Here is an 18,585-nt window from a genome sequence, read left to right on the forward strand (position 1 = left end):
AAAAGGAGGGACAGAAGTTTCTCTTGAGCCTGAGGCTAAAGTTGCCTTTAGCTCAAAACAATGTGCATACCAGAGAATCCTGGAGTGACTCAGCCAGCCTCCCTGTTCTCCATTGCCCGCTGCCCAGACCCTGCCACCAGCCTGGTCCTCAGGGTGCCCCTCCCCGGCTCCACCCTAGCCAGCTTCCTGCCTCTGTTTCCCTGAATCAGCCCCAGGTACTGTAATCAGCCCTGCCCACCCGGCCCCACATAGTAACCTCACCACCTCACTTCGACCCTACTATTCCTTAGAAGCCTGTTGTAGCTTAGTCACTTCCTCCTTGAGCCTCTGAGCTGCACACCACCCCCAGGCACTTAGAAGGACCCTTCTCCTTTTGCGCTGGGGAGGCTGAAATTCATGGTCTGTGGCCAAATGATTGCCTTCCTGCAGCATCGTTCTCTAATGTCTAAGGTTGGTGGCTGTGTCTCAGTCCAAGTGCAGTGGGCACACAGGCCTGCGCCTGCTTTACGTCCGGGGTGGGGGAGAGGTGGAGATGAGCTGCTTGGCGGACTGCAGAGGTCAGAGGGGCTCCAATGCTGTGGCCCTCCCTCCAAAGGGCATGGTCAGTCTGGGGACAGGGAGCCCCCGGGGAGCAGGGGGTTGCTAGCAAGTTAGCTCCCTGGTGAGCTGGCCTGCTGGGGGACTGGCAGCTGCAGGACCCTGCAGTCGGGGCTGGCTCAGAGAGGCCAGGCGTGACCCCCAGCCGCACTGCTTCCCCCTCGCTGCATCTCTCTGTGCCTGCCAGCCTTCCGGTCAGGCCCTCTGGGGGCCTCGCTGCCGTGTTGAAGAACAGGCTGGGTCTGCGCAGGGCAGGTGCTGCTGGGGGAGGGGCAGGTGGTCTCTGTCAGGCCTTTGCACTGTGGCATTTGAATTCAAGAAGACTATTCCACAGTGCCAAGTCTGGTACCCTCGAAAGTGGTTCTAGCTTCTGCCCTAAGGAGGCTTCTGGTCGTGCAAAGAGGCTGCCCCATTTCTGGGTACCACCTGGTGCTCTAGGAGGACGTGATGGCAGGGGAAGCTTTGGGCTGGTTCTGAGCTCCAGCCCCATTCTGGAGCCGCCTCTCCCTCCAGCTCAGCCTCAGGGCCGGTTATCTGCAGCTACGGGGCAGGTCAGGGTCATTTCCTGCCACCCTCCCTGTCTCAGACATAGGAGTCCGAGGTGGGGGTGTCCACAGACAGAACCTCAGAGTGCCAGGAGCAGACTGTCTTCACAGCAGGGCCTCGCCTGTCTTTAGGGTGCTCCCAGTACCTCCTTTTCTCTGCACAGCAGATGAGTGAGTACCCACAGAGTCCAGGGCCCTGGGATCACACTGTTCTGACCAAATGGCACCCCTCAGTCTCTAGGGCAAGAGCAAGGGTATGCGTTGGTGGGTAAGGCGTGCAGATGCGCACCCACAGCCATCACTCTGCCACCGCCTCTTCGCCTGCCTCCTCGTGTCTGCAGGTCTGAATGTCTGGATGGGCTGCACATATGTCTGTGCAAGTGGTGTTCCACCCAGGGGTGAGCTGGGCACCCATGGGCCACGCCCCCCCCAATCGAGGAGAGTGGCCCCCAGTGACAGCGCCCACAGATGTAGGTGGCACCTTGAGGAGCAGGGCAGAAGTCAGAGTGGACAGCCCCTCCCTAGCGGCGCTCTTTCCACTGGAGCCCCGGACAGGGCTGGGGCAGCGTGGGCTCTGGAGGGGTTTCTTCCTTTTCTGAAGGGAGAGCCCTGTGAGTGGGGCCCTAGGCTCCTTAAAGACGCCTCCCAGGAAACTGGCTGGAAGCCCGGCCCTCACCCTGCAGGGCCTGGAAGGAGGACTGCGTGAGGGACTCAGGGACGCCCATCTCCTGTGCTCTCTCCAGGTCTGCTACCTGTGCCACAGCCTCCTGACACTCGCTGGGGTGGTGGTCAGCTGCCAAGACATTACTCCAGACCAGCGGGTGAGTCTCCCAAGAGGCTGGGCTACAGTCAGCTGGGGCGGAGCCCAGCCTGCTCTCAGGGACTGCAAAGAGGGGCTGAGAAAGAAGCAGCAGCAGCTGGGGGGTGGGGGTGGGGGGGCGTGGAGCAGGCCTCTGCCTTCTCCCAGCATCCCATGGGGCCTTCTCAAGAGTTCCTGACATGTGCCCCAGCACTTGCCCTGTCCCTCTCCTCTTTCCTGCCCGACTTCTCCGGCCACCCCTCCACGGTGCCTCTGCAGGAAGAACTGCGGCTGTTGTGTATGCAGTTGGACCGTCACATCAGCACCCATATCCGGGAGAGCCCCCAGGCCATGCACCGGACCACGCTCAAGGACCTGGCTACGCAGACCCACATCCGCTGGCAGGAGCTGCTGACCCACTGCCGGCCCCAGGTGGTGCCCCTCTAGCCTCCGGACCTGGGAGGGGAGGGAAGTGGTCAGGCAGCTGACCAGAGCCAGAGCACGCTGCCCCCCCGCCCCCCCCCGTGTCCACCCCCACTGCAGCTGCTGAGCTTCGGGCTGGAAAAGGCTGGAGCAGGCATTGAGGGGGAAGGGAGGCCTGGAGGCCTTCAGCATTCTTATCAAGAGTGAGATACCAGTGTGGGTGTGTGGCGTGGGGCACAGAGAAGCCTCTACTGAGCAGATGCAGAGGAACTTTGCCCAGAGAGGGGAGACCCGGGCACCAGAGGCACCAGCTGTGCCCCCTCTGCCTGCCCGCCCTGCAGGCCCTGCTCTGCCAGGAGCACTCCCAGCTGCCCGGCCCTCCCTCCACCTCTGGAGCATCAACCTCCACACCTCCCTTTCTCACACTGAGGTGATGCTGTTCACAGCTAATACTTATTTCTACACGAGTCCGCACAGCCCCAGGGGGAGGCGGGTGTTACTATGCCCCCATTTCACAGAGAAGGCAACCCGGTCACTGAGAGGTTAACTAGCTTGCCCCATCTCACAGGCAGGCAGCGTGTAAATGTCAGAACCTGTAAATGTCAGAACCTGTAAATGTCAGAACCGAGGCGCCGGGCCAGCCTGGCACCCACGCCTGTGGCCCTGCCCTGGCATCCTCCCTCTGGCCTCCATCCCTCAAGGAGCAGCGCCGGCTGGCTTAGGGGCACTTCCCTTCGGGGCCCCCAGCCCTTGGTGGAGATGAGCAGCCTTTCCTCTGCCTTCTTTCTGCGTGTCCTTCCCCTGTAACCTCTGACATGGGACTGACATGTCGCCACAGGCTGTGGCTTAGGTCTCAGATTTCGCAAGTCCCTGGGAAAGCTGGCGAGTTAACCTCACCCTCAGTCCCCAAGGAACTGGATCACACTAGTCTTTTGATGGGAAACTGTGTTTGTCATGAAAAGAAGGAAAAGTGATTTGTGGCCTGGCCACGCCAGGAGGCAGGCCCACCTCTCACACTGCCCTGGGGCTGCGAACAGCCAGCAGCGAGGGGGTGGAGGGGACCAGGCAGAGGTGTGGCCTGTGGCCTGCTGCCCTGCGCCCTGCCTGGGCTGAGCCCCAGGAGTCCCGTCACTCAGCAACTGGCACAGGGAGGCTGTGCTGGATGGTGCATGGACACTGGAGAATCAGGGAGCACCAGGGCCCAGGGCAACCACACCTTTTCTCACCTTGCAGGCCCAGTGCTTCAGCCCCCGGGAAGACATCTAAAGGAGCAGGGCAGGGGCGGCCCAGGGCTGCGCTCTGCCAGGGAGTGAACAGGACCCATGGAACTGAAGGAAGCAAAGAATGGGGGCCAGAGGAGGACCATCCGATGAAGCAAGAGCCTGCCTCCACCATGCCCTGACTCCCAGTGGCAAGGGACCCTGCCCCTCGCTGCCTGCCCCACCCCGCTCCCGCTCTCCTTCCCTGCCCAGCATGTCCTCCTTGTCCTCCCACCCCCTTCCTCTCTCACGAATGTGAGGTTGCTTTGTGCACACTAAAGCCAAGTTTCACATCAGTGGTTCAGATGGTTTCCTGCAGCCCCTGTCCTGAGGTCTCGGGCCAGTGTCCGGTTTGCTGAATACTCACCTCGGACAGCCATGTGACTGGGCTCCGGCCTTGCTGCCGGAGGTGAGTTTTGTGGGTGCTGATCCCTAACAGGATGCTGAATGTCTTAGACCTGCTCCCCTTGAGAAATGAGTGCGTCTTCCGTACCCCCAGCATCCCATGGGGCCTTCCCAGGAGACCCCGGGTGTCCATTTCCTCCCTCCGTCCACTCCTCCAACCCTGAGCACCCATTTCTAGTCTCTGGCCCCTCCTGACTCTCTGGGGGTTGGGATGGGTATTTGCAGGGGCCACAGAAGTAGAAGGGGAGTAACAAAGGACCACCCCTGCCAACTTGCCTGTGCCCACTCCTCAGTTCAGCCCTAGTGTCTGCCAGTGGAGCGTCACCATGACAGGTGCCTAGACTTGGTCCCTCTCCTTTGTCCTTTCAAGGCACGGAGGTCAGGGGAAGGTGGGCTAACTAGGAGAGAGGCTCCCCCAAAATAAAGGACTTTCAGGGCAAGTAGTTCGATTGGCAAAGCCGCAGCACCCCATCACTTCCTGGGCCTCCCTCCTTGGGCGCCAGAGTGCTGGGAGCCGGGGGCATCTATAATTCAGAGGCTGGGTACCGTGCAGGACGCCTCCCTGCCTCGACGCCTCTGCCAAGTGAGAGGTGGAAGAATCCTCTGCCAGGGGACTTGGCTGCCCAGGTGACTGGACCAAGAGTTTTGGTTTCTGTTCCTGGCTGCATCGCAGGCCCCCTTGGCCAGGGCACTACTGAGGCCCCAGGTAGGCCTGCGATACTGCAAAAAAAGGGCAGGCCGCCTGCACCCTCCCTCAGGGCTGCCCGCTTCTCATACTGTACATCCTGGCAGTTAATCTGCAGCCATTCAGTTCACTCTGGAAACCTGGAAGTCACCTTTGTAATTTCCCTTCTTTGTTTCACTGCCAAGGGCAGAGAGGGAGCAGGGAGACCTGGGGAGTTTCCAGATCTCTCTGTGGCTCTTAGAAAGGGATGGCGCTGTCCCTTCACCGCCGGCTCTGGTTCTCGCACTGCCCCGAACACTCATCCCCCGGAGAGAAATGGACACCAAGGAAAGGAGGTGTTGGTGGCGACTCAGTCGCTCCGGGGGCCTAGCTGTAACCTGAGCGGAGGTGTGCAGTTTGAGGTCACCCAAGGGCATATGCCATCCCCTGGGACCTGTAATGGGCCCTCTCTGGAACTGGCCTGGAGCAGACCTGATCTCAAACTAGTCTGGGGCCAATTGGAGACTCAGCCTGCTCTCGGCCAAGAATTCACAGGTGCTGGTCCTGGCACCCCTGCCCTTTCCAGATGGCGCCCTGGGGAAAGGGAGGGGCATCCTGAGGCCCCTGACCAGCAGTATCCGGGGCTGTGGTGACGGATGTTTTCCTGCTTCCTTTGGGTGATGGTGGCAGGGAGGGGCTGGGAAGGGAAAGGCTTCCCAGGTGGGTGGCTTTGATAACTGTCCTCCAGGAGGAAGTAGAGGGGAAGTCCTTTTCCTCTGTCCCCACTGACCTCAGTCCCAGGCCCTCGGGGAGATCCCTGCAGGGTGGCTGACCCAGGCTTTCTCATTTCCCCTTGGGTTCACAGCAGCTCCAGGCTCCTGGGAAGTAGCCAGGCATGTTGACCAGAGAACCCCAGTGGGAAGCAGGGCTCCTCCTGTCAGCTGCCTCAGAACAGCGGGGAGAGGGGGAAGGGGCTCAAGTGAAGGCCACTCTGGCACAGGACCGATGCGTGTGGGGGAGAGTGGAGCCTTGCTTTCCAGGTGTGACTCCTGGGCCCACCTGTGGGGCCAGCCTCAGCTGCCAGTGCATCTGAGCAAACCTCAGAAGGCGTTTAGCGCCGGCCTTTCCTTGACTTGGCCTCAGCAGTTGAGTTAGTGGGGCAAGTAGGAGTGTCAGGGCCTGAGGCTGAGGTGGGCACTTCCACTGAATATGCCAGACAGGCCCCAGGGAGGTCGATAGATACACAGTAGTTTTGTTTGTTTTTTGTCCTAAAATTTTTATCTTAGTTTAAGACCCAGGAATTCTCATTTTAGACCAGTTGTGCTTATATTAAAAAGTATGACTCATGCCCGCTGGTATAGTTCAGCAGTTGAGCATCAACCTAGGAACCAAGAGGTCACTTGGTCAGGGCACATGCCTGGGTTGTGGGCTCCATCCCTTTTGAGGGGCATCCAGGAGGCAGCAGATCCATGAGGTTTCTCATCGGTGTTTCTATCTTTCTATCCCTCTCCCTTCCTCTCTCTCTCAAAAGTCAATGAAAACGTTTTTTTGAAGTATGAATCATGAGCAAATGGTCATGCAGGAAACTACCCCCTGCTCACTCAGCCCCGGAAAAGGCCAGTCCTGGGAGTGAACAGCGCGCAGAGGAAATGGGCGCAGGTGGCAAAGGGGTGTGGGGGCTGCAGCCGTATCTTTGGGGAGGAGCCTTTGCAAGGGAAGGGCTCCCTGGAGTCTGTTATTGGAACACAGAAGCCTGCCTTGGGGTACGCGGAAGACTGTCCCTGCCAGTGAAACCAAACCACCGTCTGAAACTTTCCACTGGGGCTATCTTGCAGGAGGAGCTCAAGTCTCTGTCTGGTAACCCTCACACCTAGCGGGTGGCCGTGGGGGAGGGGCTGGAAGGGAAGGCAGAACAGCAGGAAATGGAGCATTTGGGGGCTAAAAGTTGCCCGGATCCAATGTGACTTAGTGGAAAGATGGATTTGGAGTCCCAGGGCCCAATTTAACATTCTGACCTTGTTTATATCTATGTGACTTCAAGCAGGTCTCTCTCAGACTCACTGTATTTACAAAGTGGGACAAACAATGCCCACTTTTACAAAGTGGTCCTGAGGGTGGAGCGGAAGAAAATGTAGAGGCGACAGGTTGCAAAGTCTACAGCACAGAACAGTGAGGGGATCTGCATACAGGTCGCCACTTAAATGGATACCGAGTGTCCCCGACTGAGGTCACACACGGCCTCTCCCTCCACCTCTGAGGCAGAGCCTGCTGCCCACCCGTCCTAGCGGCTGGCTGCTCCCTGTCTCCAGCATCTCCACAGCTACACAGCTTTCCTCTGGCCGAAAGGAGCTGGGAAATGTGGCCTCGACCAGAGCGGGAGAAGGGGCCTTTATGTGCACCGGCAAAGACCCAGTTACTGAGTCCAAACTGGGCTGCCTCCCCAGTTATCTCCTCTACTCTTGTCTCTGCTCTTCAGACGCCAAGTTTAAACCCAGAACAAAAGCTTCTGTCTGGACTGATTTATAATCCAGATCTGCTGATGGGGCCCGAAAGCATTCCTCCCCTGCAGGGCTGCAGCAGGCTTAAAGCAACCACCCTAGCCTCGGGGCCTCTCTTCGCCTCTGCCCTCTGCTCCTGGCCAGGAGGTGGCATCTCTCTGGGTGCTGGCCTCTGTCCACCTCCCAGTTCGGAGGACCAGCTGGCAACATCACCCAGTTACTTCTAGGAGCGGCTGTGGGCGGAGACTGGCGGTTCTGAAGGTGGCAGATCTGCAGCGTGGCTACCCTCAGCCCCTTTCATCTGAACATCGGGGCTGTCAATTGTTAGCCCGCCGGAGGCACAGAAGGAATCCTTTCCTGGAGTAGCTCTGTGCCCTCGGCTAGAGGGAGCTGGGCCAGGGGCGCCGAGTGGGGTCCCCGTGCCTGTGGAGGAAAAGCCAGGGCAGTGTCTCCGCAGACAGGGGTCTTCCTGGCCACGGAGGCCCGTGCAGTCCGGCTGCAGGGCCGGCGGTCGGCCCAGAGGAGGGGCCGCGCTCCCCGGCGCCGCTCTCGCACACTCGCCCCGAGGCCCCTCCCGAGCCCGGCCGCGTAGCCCCGGTGGGCCTGGGAGACACTTCGAGAGGCCGGTGAGTCCGCTTCCCCGGACAATGCCGGCGCCCGTCCCGCCCCCGCTCCGGAGCCACGGAGCGCCCGCGACTCCCGCGCGCGGCCGGCAGGGCAGGGGCTGGACGCGGGGACGGACCTCGGGGAGCGAAGCGGGCCGGCGGGCCGCAGCCCCTCCCGGGCCGGCCTCCGGGGCCCGCCCTCGAGCCCCCGCCTGACGTCAGGGGAGGGGCGGGGTGGCGGCCGTAAGAGAAAGAGCCGGCGGCCGCCGCGGTGGCGCGCGGAGCCCGAGCTCAGGGCGCCGAGCCGAGCGGGACCGAGGGCGGCGGCGCAGGGGCCGCGGAGGGGGCGCGCGGGCGGGGCGGCGGGGTCGGAGCCGAGCGTGCGGGCGGCGCCAGGGACTCCAGCCGCGAGGAGACGGTGAGCGAGGCCAGGGCGGCGCGGGGCGAAGCCGCGGGGCTCCGGGCGCCGCTTTGTCCCCCTTCTCGGGCAGGGGCCGCCTCACGCGCGAGGCCGGGATCTCGGGACGCAGGAAAGGGCAGTGGGGGGCCGTTGTCCGCTCGAGATCCTCCCTGCGCCCCCGGCGGGGGCTTGGAGCGGGGCCAGCAGCGCCTGCAGCCAGGGGTCCTGGGCGCGGACTGGCCCGGGAGCGGGGCTGGGAGGAGGGTCCCTCGTGCAGTCGGGTCCGCGGCCGGGATCCTCTCCGGGCCCCTGAGCTGCCCCCGCTTCCCCACCCCCGATGGAAAGTTTGGGGCGGGCTTGGACCGAGGCCAATGTTGTGGGATCGGATTTCCCCGCCGTGGCCCCCCGCCCGTTCCGCCCGGGAGGCGGGGTGTCCTGGAAAGCCAGCTCCCGAGCTCAGCCGGCCCTGTCCCCGCTGGACCGCTCGCCCATCGGCCGCCGTTCGTGGTGGGCAAGGGTGAGGGGCCACCCCCGGGACCCCGCGCCCCTGCACCCACCTCGAGGCCGCCCCGACTTCCCTGGTGGGGGCACACCCGCGCGCGCCGCGGAGTCCGGCCCAGCCTGGGGTAAGGGACAGAGGGAGGCTGGGGTGTTGGGGACCCCGCAGGGTGAGCGTGTCCCCAGCCCCCCGCCCTTCCCGCGCGGGGTCCTGGGCCGACAGGGGGCGTCCGCAGGCCGGTCTCCGGCACGCTCCTTGCGCGGCTGCTTTGTTTGCATTCAAATCCCCGAGCTGGGGGGGCGGGGGGAGGGGACAGGGACAGGGTCTTGGCGGGGACCCTTTGTTTTGGGGTTAACACGCCCCGGCTTCTGTGTCTCCGTGCCCGGCCTTGCAGGCCTGCAGCGGCGGCAATGAGCGCAGTTGGCGCGGCCGGGCGGGGGGCGCGATCCGGGTGGGAACGCTCGTCAGGCCCCGCGCGGCACCGCGGTTCCCCGGGAGCCCCCCGCGCCCCTCGCCCGGGCCTGCCCTTCCCCGCCCCGCCGGAGGGCGCCGCCGTGTCCCGGGCGCGGCTGCTGTCCCACCGCCCCCAGCCCGAGGGCCGGTGTCCTCGGAGGCCGTTCGAGGGACGGAGGAGGCGCTGGTCACTCCACGCCCATCCTATCCACTTCCTGCCTCCCCTCCTGGGCAACAAAGGGGCCCCGGGAAGCGCGGCCCGCAGCCCCGGCCGCTCCGGCCCTGCCTGTGGAGAGCGGGTCTCGGGCTCGGCCCGCCATTGTCTGCGCTGGGGGCGGGGAGAGGCTGGCAGGACCCCCGCCCCGGTCTCCAGCCCCCCGCCCGCCCGCCACGTGCCCCCTCACCGCGCCTCGGGCTCACGTCCCAGAACGAGTCTTGGGCCGGCTGGAGCCCCGGCAGGGTCAAGTCTTGCTTCCAAAGGTTACTTTCAAAAATCATCGAACCTGTCAGGCCTGGTATGGGGGAGGGGACCCTTTTTATTTTCTTAAACAACTTCCTGTTGAGGAGAGGGAATGGGGGAGGGCCTCCTCCCCCCCTCGGCCCCACCCCTTCAGGGAGACTCCCTGGTCCTTTGGTGGCGGGAGTGGGGGCTCAGGTGTGAGAGGGCACTCGGTCTCTGCTCCTAGGACTGGGGCAGGGCGAGGGGCCTCCTAGAGGGCCTGAGCACGGCTGTCCTGGCAGTGCCTTCCGGTCTGTGCGCGGGCTGATTCTGACCCTTTTCTTTCCCCCAGCAGGGCAGCTGGCCTGGAGCCTTAGCCAGGCGCGTGCCATGGCCCCACACTGGGCTGGCTGGCTGCTGGCTGTGGGGCTGTGGGGCCTGGGCTTTGGGGCTGAGATGTGGTGGAACCTGGTGCCCCGCAAGACGGTCTCTTCTGGGGGTGAGTGTCTGAAATCAGAGGAGACAGACCAGCTGGGGAGAGGGGCCAGGAGGGAAGAGACGCTGAGGGGTTGCCCCCTTGACTGTGCCGGCTTCACTCTGCTGTCAAGGCCCGCCCACGCGTGTGACCCAGTTTTGACCCCAGGGACTTAGAACTGATGGTCCAGCCCAGGACCTGGGCTACCCCCTGCCTCTGATGCTCAGGACCCGCAGGCCCCATTCTGCATCCCTCTCCCCATGCCTGCCTTCTGACATTGCCACTCTCACTGAGAGTCCAGCCAGAGAATCCGAACCCGCGTAAGCTTGCAGCCAAGGCCTGCGACCTGGTGGCCCTGGGTGGGTGTGTGTGCACGTGCTCATGTGGGAGAACCACGGACCTGACAGCCCTTACTGTGCGCACACCTGCACCAAGGGGTGATGTCAGGTGTTTGTGTCATCCCTGCGCTCTGGGGACCTGGGATGAGCTCACCTCCCACAGGCGGCACTCAGGTGCTAATGAAGCCCTTCCTTACCTGACTGTGTCTGGGCCCATTTTTGGCTCCAAAGACTAAGCTGGTTTAGGGGGACCCTGAGGACGGGCCAGCAGCTATTTGGGAGCCGACATGGGGTCCTGTGACTATGTGAATGCCTAGTGCCCTGCCTGGCTTCCCAGCCCCCAGGCGTCAGCACCCTCTCTGGTCCCATCCCCTGCCATCCCCGCCTGATCTGGGGGCCAGCTGTGCTGTTATGTCGGGCAGCCTGGATTTGTCTGAGTGGAGTGGGGGGGTTCTAAGACAAGGAGCGCTCACAACTTCGGTATGCCCTGCCCTGCGGGGTCAGGGGCAGGGTCTGGCTGGACTCTGATGTGGGCAGTGGGCAGCAGAGCAAAGAAGGAAGAGGCAGCTGTGGAGCTGGGAAGGAGAATGCCCAGCTCTGCAGCCAGAGGCGCTGCTGGCCTGAGAGTAGGAGCCATAATTCTGATGGCTTCCTCTGGCCGGAAGCTGTGGCTGAGATGTCCTTCCTTCCTCCTCACAGCTCAGATGTGCCTCCTCCCCGGCTTTTCCCAGGGAAAGCAAGGAGGCCCACAGGAGCTGTCAGCCAGGCGGCAACTCAGGAAATGCGCTTTATTGCCCTCAGGGCACTGGGCTGCATTGCTTGTGGGGTTGCTAGCCCTAATGTGGGGAACAAGGACAAGTAGGCCCAGGAGACCATCGCATAGAGCAGCGATTTTTTAACCTTTTTCATCTCATGACACACATAAATTAATTACTAAAATTCTGTGGCACACCAAAAAGATAGTATTGTATTTTTGGCCAGTCTGACAAAAAATATATATATATATATATATATATATATATATATATATATATATAAAATTTTGATTCATTAATACGGGATGGCTACTGTTATATTGCCCATTGTCATTTTTGTATTGGACAATCTAAGGGAAAAGTGGTCAGTGCCCCTGACTAAAATAGTTGGGCATGGTTTTTGTTGTTAACCTCACCTGAGGGATATTTTTTCATTGATTTTTAGGGAGAGTGAAAGAGAGAGGGAAAGACAGAGAGAAACATCTATGTGAGAGAAACACATCGATTGGTTGCCTCCTGCACGAGCCCTGACCAGGGCCCGACTGGGGAAGAGCCTGCAACCAAGGTACGTGTCCTTGACCGGAATCGAACCCGGGACCCTTTAGTCTGCAGGCTCAAGCTCTATCTACTGAGCCAACCCGGCTAGGGCAGGTATTGCATATTTTAAAAATCTTATGGAACACTGGTTGAAAATTTCTGGTGTAGAGGAAGGCTGATTTGGGGTGGGGGGTGCCTGGAGCCCTAAGAAGGCCCACCTATCCACAGCCTTGCTCACTCCCATCTTGTCCCTGCAGAGCTTGCCCCCGTGGTGCGGCGGTTCTCCCAAACGGGCATCCAGGACTTTCTGACGCTGACCCTGACCGAGCAGACCGGGCTCCTGTACGTTGGGGCCCGGGAGACCCTGTTTGCCTTCAGCGTGGAGGCTCTGGAGCTGCAAGGAGTGGTGAGAGGTGGGGGAGTGGGAGGCATACAGGCCTGTGACAGGCAGGACCCCAGAGGCTCATGGTCAGGCTGCCCCCTGGGAAGTTGCTGGGTCTGCAAGGCCACTGTGGGCAGAGTGCGCAAGTTGTCTTGCCGTCTGCAGCACTCATTAGGTTTTGCTACCATGGGGCCGTGTGGAGCCTGTGTCCTCTATGAAGTCAGATGCCAGGGTTGGGGACCATGTACTGTCACTTGGTATTCCTGTGGCTGCCACAGGCCATGCTTGGGCACATGCTCACTGTACACCTGTGACGTTGCTGCGGTGCCCGTCCTGTCCCCAGATCTCGTGGGCAGCTCCTGTGGAGAAGAAGACCGAGTGTGTCCAGAAAGGGAAGAACAACCAGGTGTGTGCTTGGGACAGACCAAGGGAGCTGGGGGCAGGAGCCTTTGTCTCTCCTTGGCTGGGCCTCATGGCTCACGCTCTGCCCAGGGCTCCCTTTTCATTCCTGGTCTGGGTCCTGAACTCCGTCCAGTGTCCCCCATTCTCGGCCCTCCTCTTTTAACTGGACCCCCCATTCTCGGCCCTCCTCTTTTAACTGGACCCCCCATTCTCGGGCCCTCTTTTAACTGGACCCCCCCATTCTCGGGCCCTCTTTTAACTGGACCCCCCATTCTCGGGCCCTCTTTTAACTGGACCCCCCATTCTCGGGCCCTCTTTTAACTGGACCCCCCATTCTCTTTTAACTGGATCCACTTTTCTTCCCAGACGGAGTGTTTCAACTTCATCCGCTTCCTGCAGCCGTACAACGCGTCCCACCTGTATGTGTGTGGCACCTACGCCTTCCAGCCCAAGTGTGCCTACATCGTGAGTGCTGCCCCTCCCTCTGCCCTGCGTGTGCTGCTCTGAACGCTGGGCCTTCTGCACCTCACTCTCTGTCTCTTCCCTGCCTCAGGACATGGTCACCTTCACCTTGGAGCGTGGAGCCTTTGAGGATGGGAAGGGGAAGTGTCCCTACGACCCGGCTAAGGGCCACACTGGCCTCCTTGTGGGTGAGTTCCCACCTGCGGTAGGCTGGGTGTCCCCCAGGGCTCATTCCCATCCGGGGCTGTGTGGCCTGCATGTATGCTCACCTGGTCTGGCTGATCCTGTCTCCATAGATGGCGAGCTGTACTCGGCCACACTCAACAACTTCCTGGGCACAGAGCCCATCATCCTACGTAACATGGGGCCCCACCATCCCATGAAGACAGAGTACCTGGCCTTCTGGCTCAACGGTGAGCGCCTGGAGCTGGTGTGGGCGCTGGGGGAGCTCTGGGAGGAGGCATCAGTAGGGCCTCGCTAAGTCTCCTCCCCTTCCCGTAGAACCTCATTTTGTTGGCTCTGCCTATGTCCCGGAGAGCGTGGGGAGCCTGACTGGGGACGATGACAAGGTCTACTTCTTCTTCAGCGAGCGGGCCTTGGAGTACAACTGCTACATGGAGCAGGTGGTGGCCCGTGTGGCCCGGGTCTGCAAGGTACAGTCTGTGGCGGTGAGTGCTGGGAGCCCTGCCAGCCGGGCCGGGCTGACTGCCAGTGTCTCTTGCCATCTGCCAGGGAGACGTGGGGGGCGCACGGACCCTGCAGAAGAAGTGGACCACCTTCCTGAAGGCACACCTGGTGTGCTCGGCCCCCAGTCGCCACCTCTACCTCAGCCACCTACAGGCACTGCACACCCTGCAGGGCACCTCCTGGCACAACACCACCTTCTTTGCGGTTTTTCGGGCACGATGGTGAGCTGGCCAGGAGTCACTGGGGGTGGGGAGAAGCAGGTCTTCAGGTTAGGGATGGTTTGTGGTGCAGGCCTCTGGGTGAGGCCGGCTGGCCAGTTATCTGGAAGCCAAGGAGGATGTTGGGCATCTGCTCCCAGTGGGACGTGGGTACCAAGCCTGACCCCTGGGGTCCCTCCCTTGCTGTGACAGGGGTGATGTGGACCTGTCAGCAGTCTGTGAGTACCAGTTGGAAGAGATTCAGAGGGTGTTCGAGGGTCCCTACAAGGAGTACCACGAGCAATCCCAGAAGTGGGGCCGCTACACCGACCCAGTACCCAGCCCCCGGCCTGGCTCGGTGAGTTGCCCCGGAGGGTGCACTGCTGCCCTCAGCCCCTGTGCTAATCCCATTGACTAACCGCTCTCCCCGGCCCCAATCTCCAGTGCATCAACAACTGGCACCGTCACCACGGCTACACCAGTTCTCTGGAGCTGCCCGACAACACCCTCAACTTCATCAAGAAACACCCCCTATTGGAGGAGCAGGTGAAGCCCCTCTGGGGCCGGCCCCTGCTCGTAAAGAAGGACACCAACTTCACCCACCTGGTGGCTGACCGGGTCACGGGGCTTGATGGAGCCTCCTATACAGTGCTGTTCATTGCCACAGGTAGGCACATGGCATGCGGGCCTCACTGCTAGAGGCTGGCTGAAGGCCTGTGTGCCCGGATAGGGTGAGGATAGGGTGATCTGGGGATGCCCCGGGGCCCGTGGGCTCTCTCGTTGACACCTGTCCTTCCCCAACCCCCTCACAGGAGACGGCTGGCTGCTTAAGGCTGTCAGCCTGGGGCCCTGGGTCCACCTGATCGAGGAGCTGCAGGTGTTTGACCAGGAGCCTGTGAAAAGCCTGGTCCTGTCCCGGAGCAAGGTAATCATCAGGCCCCGCCCACAGCTCTTCCTCCACCTTCCCTGGTCTGTGCTTGGCCCTTTCAGGGCAGGGGAGGCGCTCCAGCACCCTCGCTCAGCTGGGGGCGAGCTCCAGGTCAGTCCCAGTGGATCCTGCTCCCCGGAGGCCGTGTACATGGCCAGGTCCCAGCGAGGCTGCGTTGCCCCCCAGTCCTGACCCCATACTTTGCCCCCTTTCCTGAGGTGCACTCAGCACCTTTCCCTTTTCTGGCCATTTGCCGCATCTAAAGTTTCACATGCTCCCCTTTTACCAACTGTTGTGGCTCCAGTTGTTCCCCGGAACATGGAATGATGGTAGAAAGAAAGTCTGGGTGAAGAAACACAGATTAGCAGTCACCATGCAGACAGGAAAACACCTTATGCTCGGCTGTTACTATTGTGAGGGCTGCCGGGCCTTGCGGAAAACATACTTCCTGCACTATTTATACCGCCCTGGAGCCGTGTGTGTGTGTGTGTGTGTGTGTGTGTGTGTGTGTGTGATTATACACAGCACCACGGGGCTACTGTTCCTCTCCAGTAAGGTCACCTTTATAAGGTGCTTAGGATGGGGTCTGGCTTGTAATAAGCCCTCCCTGCGTTCTTTGGTCCTGAGATTTCCATCCTTGGTTCTCCCGTCTCTTGGCCCCTTTTGCCTCGTGCTGCCCACAGCAGTCCCAGCTGTGCCCATGCTGTGTCCGGGCCTGGTGGGCCCTCTCCTATGCCCACTGCTTCTCTTGCAGAAGCTGCTGTTTGCAGGTTCCCGCTCACAGTTGGTTCAGCTACCCCTGGCCGACTGCGTGAAGTACCGCTCCTGTGCCGACTGCATCCTCGCTCGGGACCCCTACTGTGCCTGGAGCGTCAACGCCAGCCGCTGTGTGGCCGTGGGCGGCCGCTCTGGGTGAGCGGGACTCTCCTCCTATGGGGACCAGGAGGGGAGGCAGGTGGTGGGAGCAGGGGCTGATGGACCCTCTTCCCCAACCAGATCCCTGCTGATCCAGCAAGTGACAATCTCAGACACCTCGGGCATCTGCAACTTCCGTGGCAGTAAGAAAGGTGAGCTGCCTCTGTGCCCCTCCCAGCGGGATGGGCCCTGGGCCAGAGCTGGAGTGTCTGCACTTCCCTTTGGCCCTGGGTTTCCTGCACTGACTCTGCTCCCTCTCCTCTCCCGGCCGCTGCAGTCAGGCTCACGCCCAAGAACATCACGGTGGTGGCGGGCACAGACCTGGTGCTGCCCTGCCGCCTGTCTTCCAACCTGGCCCATGCCCGATGGACCTTTGGAGGCCGGGACCTCCCTGTGGAACAGCCTGGCTCCTTCCTCTATGATGCTCGGCTCCAGGCCCTGGTCGTGATGGCCGCCCAGCCCCGCCACGCCGGGGCCTACCACTGCTTTTCGGAGGAGCAGGGGGCACGGCTGGCTGCCGAAGGCTACCTGGTTGCCGTGGTGGCCGGCTCCTCACTGACCCTGGAGGCCCGGGCCCCCCTGGAAAACCTGGGGCTGGTGTGGCTGGCTGTGGTGGCCCTGGGGGCCGTGTGCCTGGTGCTGCTGCTGCTCGTCTTGTCACTGCGCCGTCGGTTGCGTGAGGAGCTGGAGAAAGGTGCCAAGGCGGCAGAGAGGACCCTGGTGTACCCTCTGGAGCTTCCCAAGGAGCCCACCAGCCCCCCCTTCCGCCCTGGCCCCGAGACTGATGAGAAGCTCTGGGACCCCGTTGGCTACTACTATTCAGATGGCTCCCTCAAGATTGTGCCTGGACACGCCCGGTGCCAGCCGGGGACTGGGCCCCCTTCCCCGCCTCCTGGCATCCCTGGCCAGCCCCTGCCATCCCCAACCCGGCTTCACCTGGGTGGGGGGCGGAACTCAAATGCCAACGGTTATGTGCGCTTACAGCTAGGTGGGGAGGACCACAGCGAGGGGCTTGGGCACCCCTTGCCCGAGCTGGCGGACGAGATGAGGCGCAAACTGCACCAGCGCCAGCCCCTACCGGACTCCAATCCCGAGGAGTCCTCGGTATGAGGGCCCCCACGTCGGTGGGGCAGCCTGGGGGCCGTGGCTCCTACTTTTGCACAGGCACCAGCTACCTCAGGGACATGGCGTGGGCACCTGCTCTACTGGGACGGATCCTGCCCAGCACCTGCTCGCCCATGAGGACCTGCTCTGCTCAGCACGGGCACTGCCACTTGGTGTGGCTCACCAAGGCACCAGCCGCCACACGGCGTCTTCCTCCTCTCTGTGAGGGGCTGTGAATCACAGACACGGGACCCCAGCAGCCAAACCTTCAGGACAGAAGTTGGAGATATGGGTGTGTTTGTGTATGTGTGTGTGTGCACGTGGGTGTGTTTGTGTGACGTCTTCTGTTTCCGTGGAGTCTTCCCTTGGCCTGGGGTCCTCCTGGTGAGTCATTGGAGCTATGAAGGGGAAGGGGTCGATCACTTTGCTTCTCTTACCCCCACTGTCCCCAGGAGGGGCAGGGATGTACATATGGGGGTGGGCGGGCAGGGTGCTGTGCCCCCGGGGGAGTGCAGGGCTCTGGGGTGGGCCTCGTCCTGCTTCCAGGGTGGTGAATGTTTTCAGGGTTCGGGGGAGGGAGTGGAACCTCCTGTGTGTTTGGGGGAAGGGAGGGAGGGCCTCCCAGTGGCCCTGGGGTTCTTGGTATTTTGTACGTGTCCCCGACAGGGCTGGGAGAGGTGTGGGGGCGGGGGAGAGGGTGGGCATGCTGTGGCTGTGGCATAGCCTCTCCCAGACCTGGAGGAGGGCTCCTAACAGTGTAACTTATTGTGTCCCCGCGTATTTATTTGTTGTAAATATTTGAGTATTTTTATATTGACAAATAAAATGGAGAAAATGAAGCTGACTGGAATGAGACATTTTGGGGCTAAACCCTGAGTGCCAAGAGGGAAGGCTCCCTGTGGGACTCGGGCTGGACCATCCCACTCCCCATGGTCCTGGGCCGCCTGCCTGAGCCCCTCCGGAGGGGTGACGGGACTCCGGGTTCCCCCCCCTCAGCCCCCCCAAGGGGTGGCCGTGGGGAGGGAGCCAGCCTTGGCTTCTGGCCCGAGGGAGAAGCAGGGAGCTGGGAGTCACAGCGGAGAGGAACTGACTTCCCAGAAGCGGGAAGGGCAGGGGGGCGAGCGGGGGGCCGCTCCCTGGACGCACTGGAGGCCGCGGGCGGGCGCTGGCCGAGGCTGGGCCGCCGGGAGGAGGTGGTCCCGCCTCCGCTCTCCAGGCTGCAGCTTCGGGCACTGGAGGCGGGACCGGGCCGACCAGCGCGCACTGCGGAGGCTGCCCGCCTACAGGCCTGGGTGCCGCGTCCTGCACGCGCGGGGGCTGCTGTGGCCACAACGAGCTGCAGCGCCAGGTCCTGGCTGCGGGACACCCGCTGGGACCTGCGACGACGTTCTGATGTCTGAAGGCTGAGTCCGCAAACGGCGCCACTGGGACGGGTTCCGCCCAACCTGAGCCCCGTCCCTGCCCGCGGGGGTTACAGCGGCTCCTGCCTCCCACGGGTTTTTCAGACATGGGCCAGGCCGGCGTGAGGAGCGCGAGTGTCGTGAGGCCTTTCCAGCGGCAGCGGCGAGCCTCCTTCCTGGGTCCTGGGTGGTGCGGGAGGCGGGGAAGGACCTAGGGCTGCTCCGCGCCCCGCCCGGCCCCGCGCCCCGCCCCGCCGCGCCCCGCCCGGCCCCGCGTCCCTGGCCCCGCTCCCCGCCCCACCCCGCCCCGCACTCAGTCTCCGCCGGGCCTGGGGCGCCCCCGTGCGGCCGTCTCGGGCGAGGCGCGCAGCTCGGGTCCCGCCCCGCCGTCCGATTGGCTCTTGTGTGAGAGCCCGG

At 62.2% G+C, this 18,585-nt stretch overlaps 2 protein-coding genes across 7 annotated transcripts in view; both read left to right on the forward strand.

Annotated features, from left to right (window-relative positions):
* FAM178B (family with sequence similarity 178 member B) overlaps nt 1–3,909 on the forward strand; it is a 102,173-nt gene extending 98,264 nt beyond the window's left edge. The window contains exons 14-16 of the mRNA XM_036302313.1: nt 1,886–1,963; nt 2,221–2,373; nt 3,598–3,909. Of these exons, the coding sequence (XP_036158206.1) occupies nt 1,886–1,963; nt 2,221–2,373; nt 3,598–3,630 (264 nt within the window). The 3' untranslated portion in view covers nt 3,631–3,909. The remainder of the gene's footprint in view (nt 1–1,885; nt 1,964–2,220; nt 2,374–3,597) is intronic.
* Nucleotides 3,910–8,091: 4,182 nt separating this feature from the next.
* On the forward strand, nt 8,092–17,607 carry SEMA4C (semaphorin 4C). Of its 6 annotated transcripts, none has more exons than XM_036302271.1 (15): nt 8,092–8,213; nt 9,942–10,085; nt 11,949–12,097; nt 12,417–12,479; nt 12,842–12,940; nt 13,029–13,125; nt 13,234–13,350; nt 13,439–13,590; nt 13,670–13,845; nt 14,035–14,179; nt 14,266–14,488; nt 14,634–14,746; nt 15,504–15,661; nt 15,746–15,816; nt 15,942–17,607. In XM_036302271.1, the coding sequence occupies exons 2-15, from the start codon at nt 9,977–9,979 to the stop codon at nt 16,772–16,774; spliced, it is 2,505 nt and encodes an 834-aa protein (XP_036158164.1). In that variant the 5' UTR covers nt 8,092–8,213; nt 9,942–9,976; the 3' UTR covers nt 16,775–17,607. The 6 variants fall into 6 exon arrangements, with proteins under 6 accessions (XP_036158164.1, XP_036158165.1, XP_036158161.1 ...); XM_036302272.1 differs by having other exon boundaries at nt 8,112–8,213; nt 9,939–10,085; XM_036302268.1 differs by lacking the exon at nt 8,092–8,213 and adding an exon at nt 8,239–8,821 and having other exon boundaries at nt 9,939–10,085.
* The last annotated feature ends 978 nt before the right edge of the window (nt 17,608–18,585 follow it).

This window comes from Myotis myotis, unplaced genomic scaffold, assembly GCF_014108235.1.
Source record: "Myotis myotis isolate mMyoMyo1 unplaced genomic scaffold, mMyoMyo1.p scaffold_m19_p_30, whole genome shotgun sequence".
NCBI classification, from domain to species: Eukaryota; Metazoa; Chordata; class Mammalia; order Chiroptera; family Vespertilionidae; genus Myotis; species Myotis myotis.

Bases quoted from the DNA above. Each gene is read 5' to 3' on its own strand.
- SEMA4C (XM_036302268.1), top strand. From the start codon at position 8,533: ATGGAAAGTTTGGGGCGGGCTTGGACCGAGGCCAATGTTGTGGGATCG. The intron at 12,941-13,028 runs GTGAGTGCTGCC...TCCCTGCCTCAG, and splicing joins AGCCCAAGTGTGCCTACATC to GACATGGTCACCTTCACCTT. The intron at 15,662-15,745 runs GTGAGCGGGACT...TTCCCCAACCAG, and splicing joins GCCGTGGGCGGCCGCTCTGG to ATCCCTGCTGATCCAGCAAG.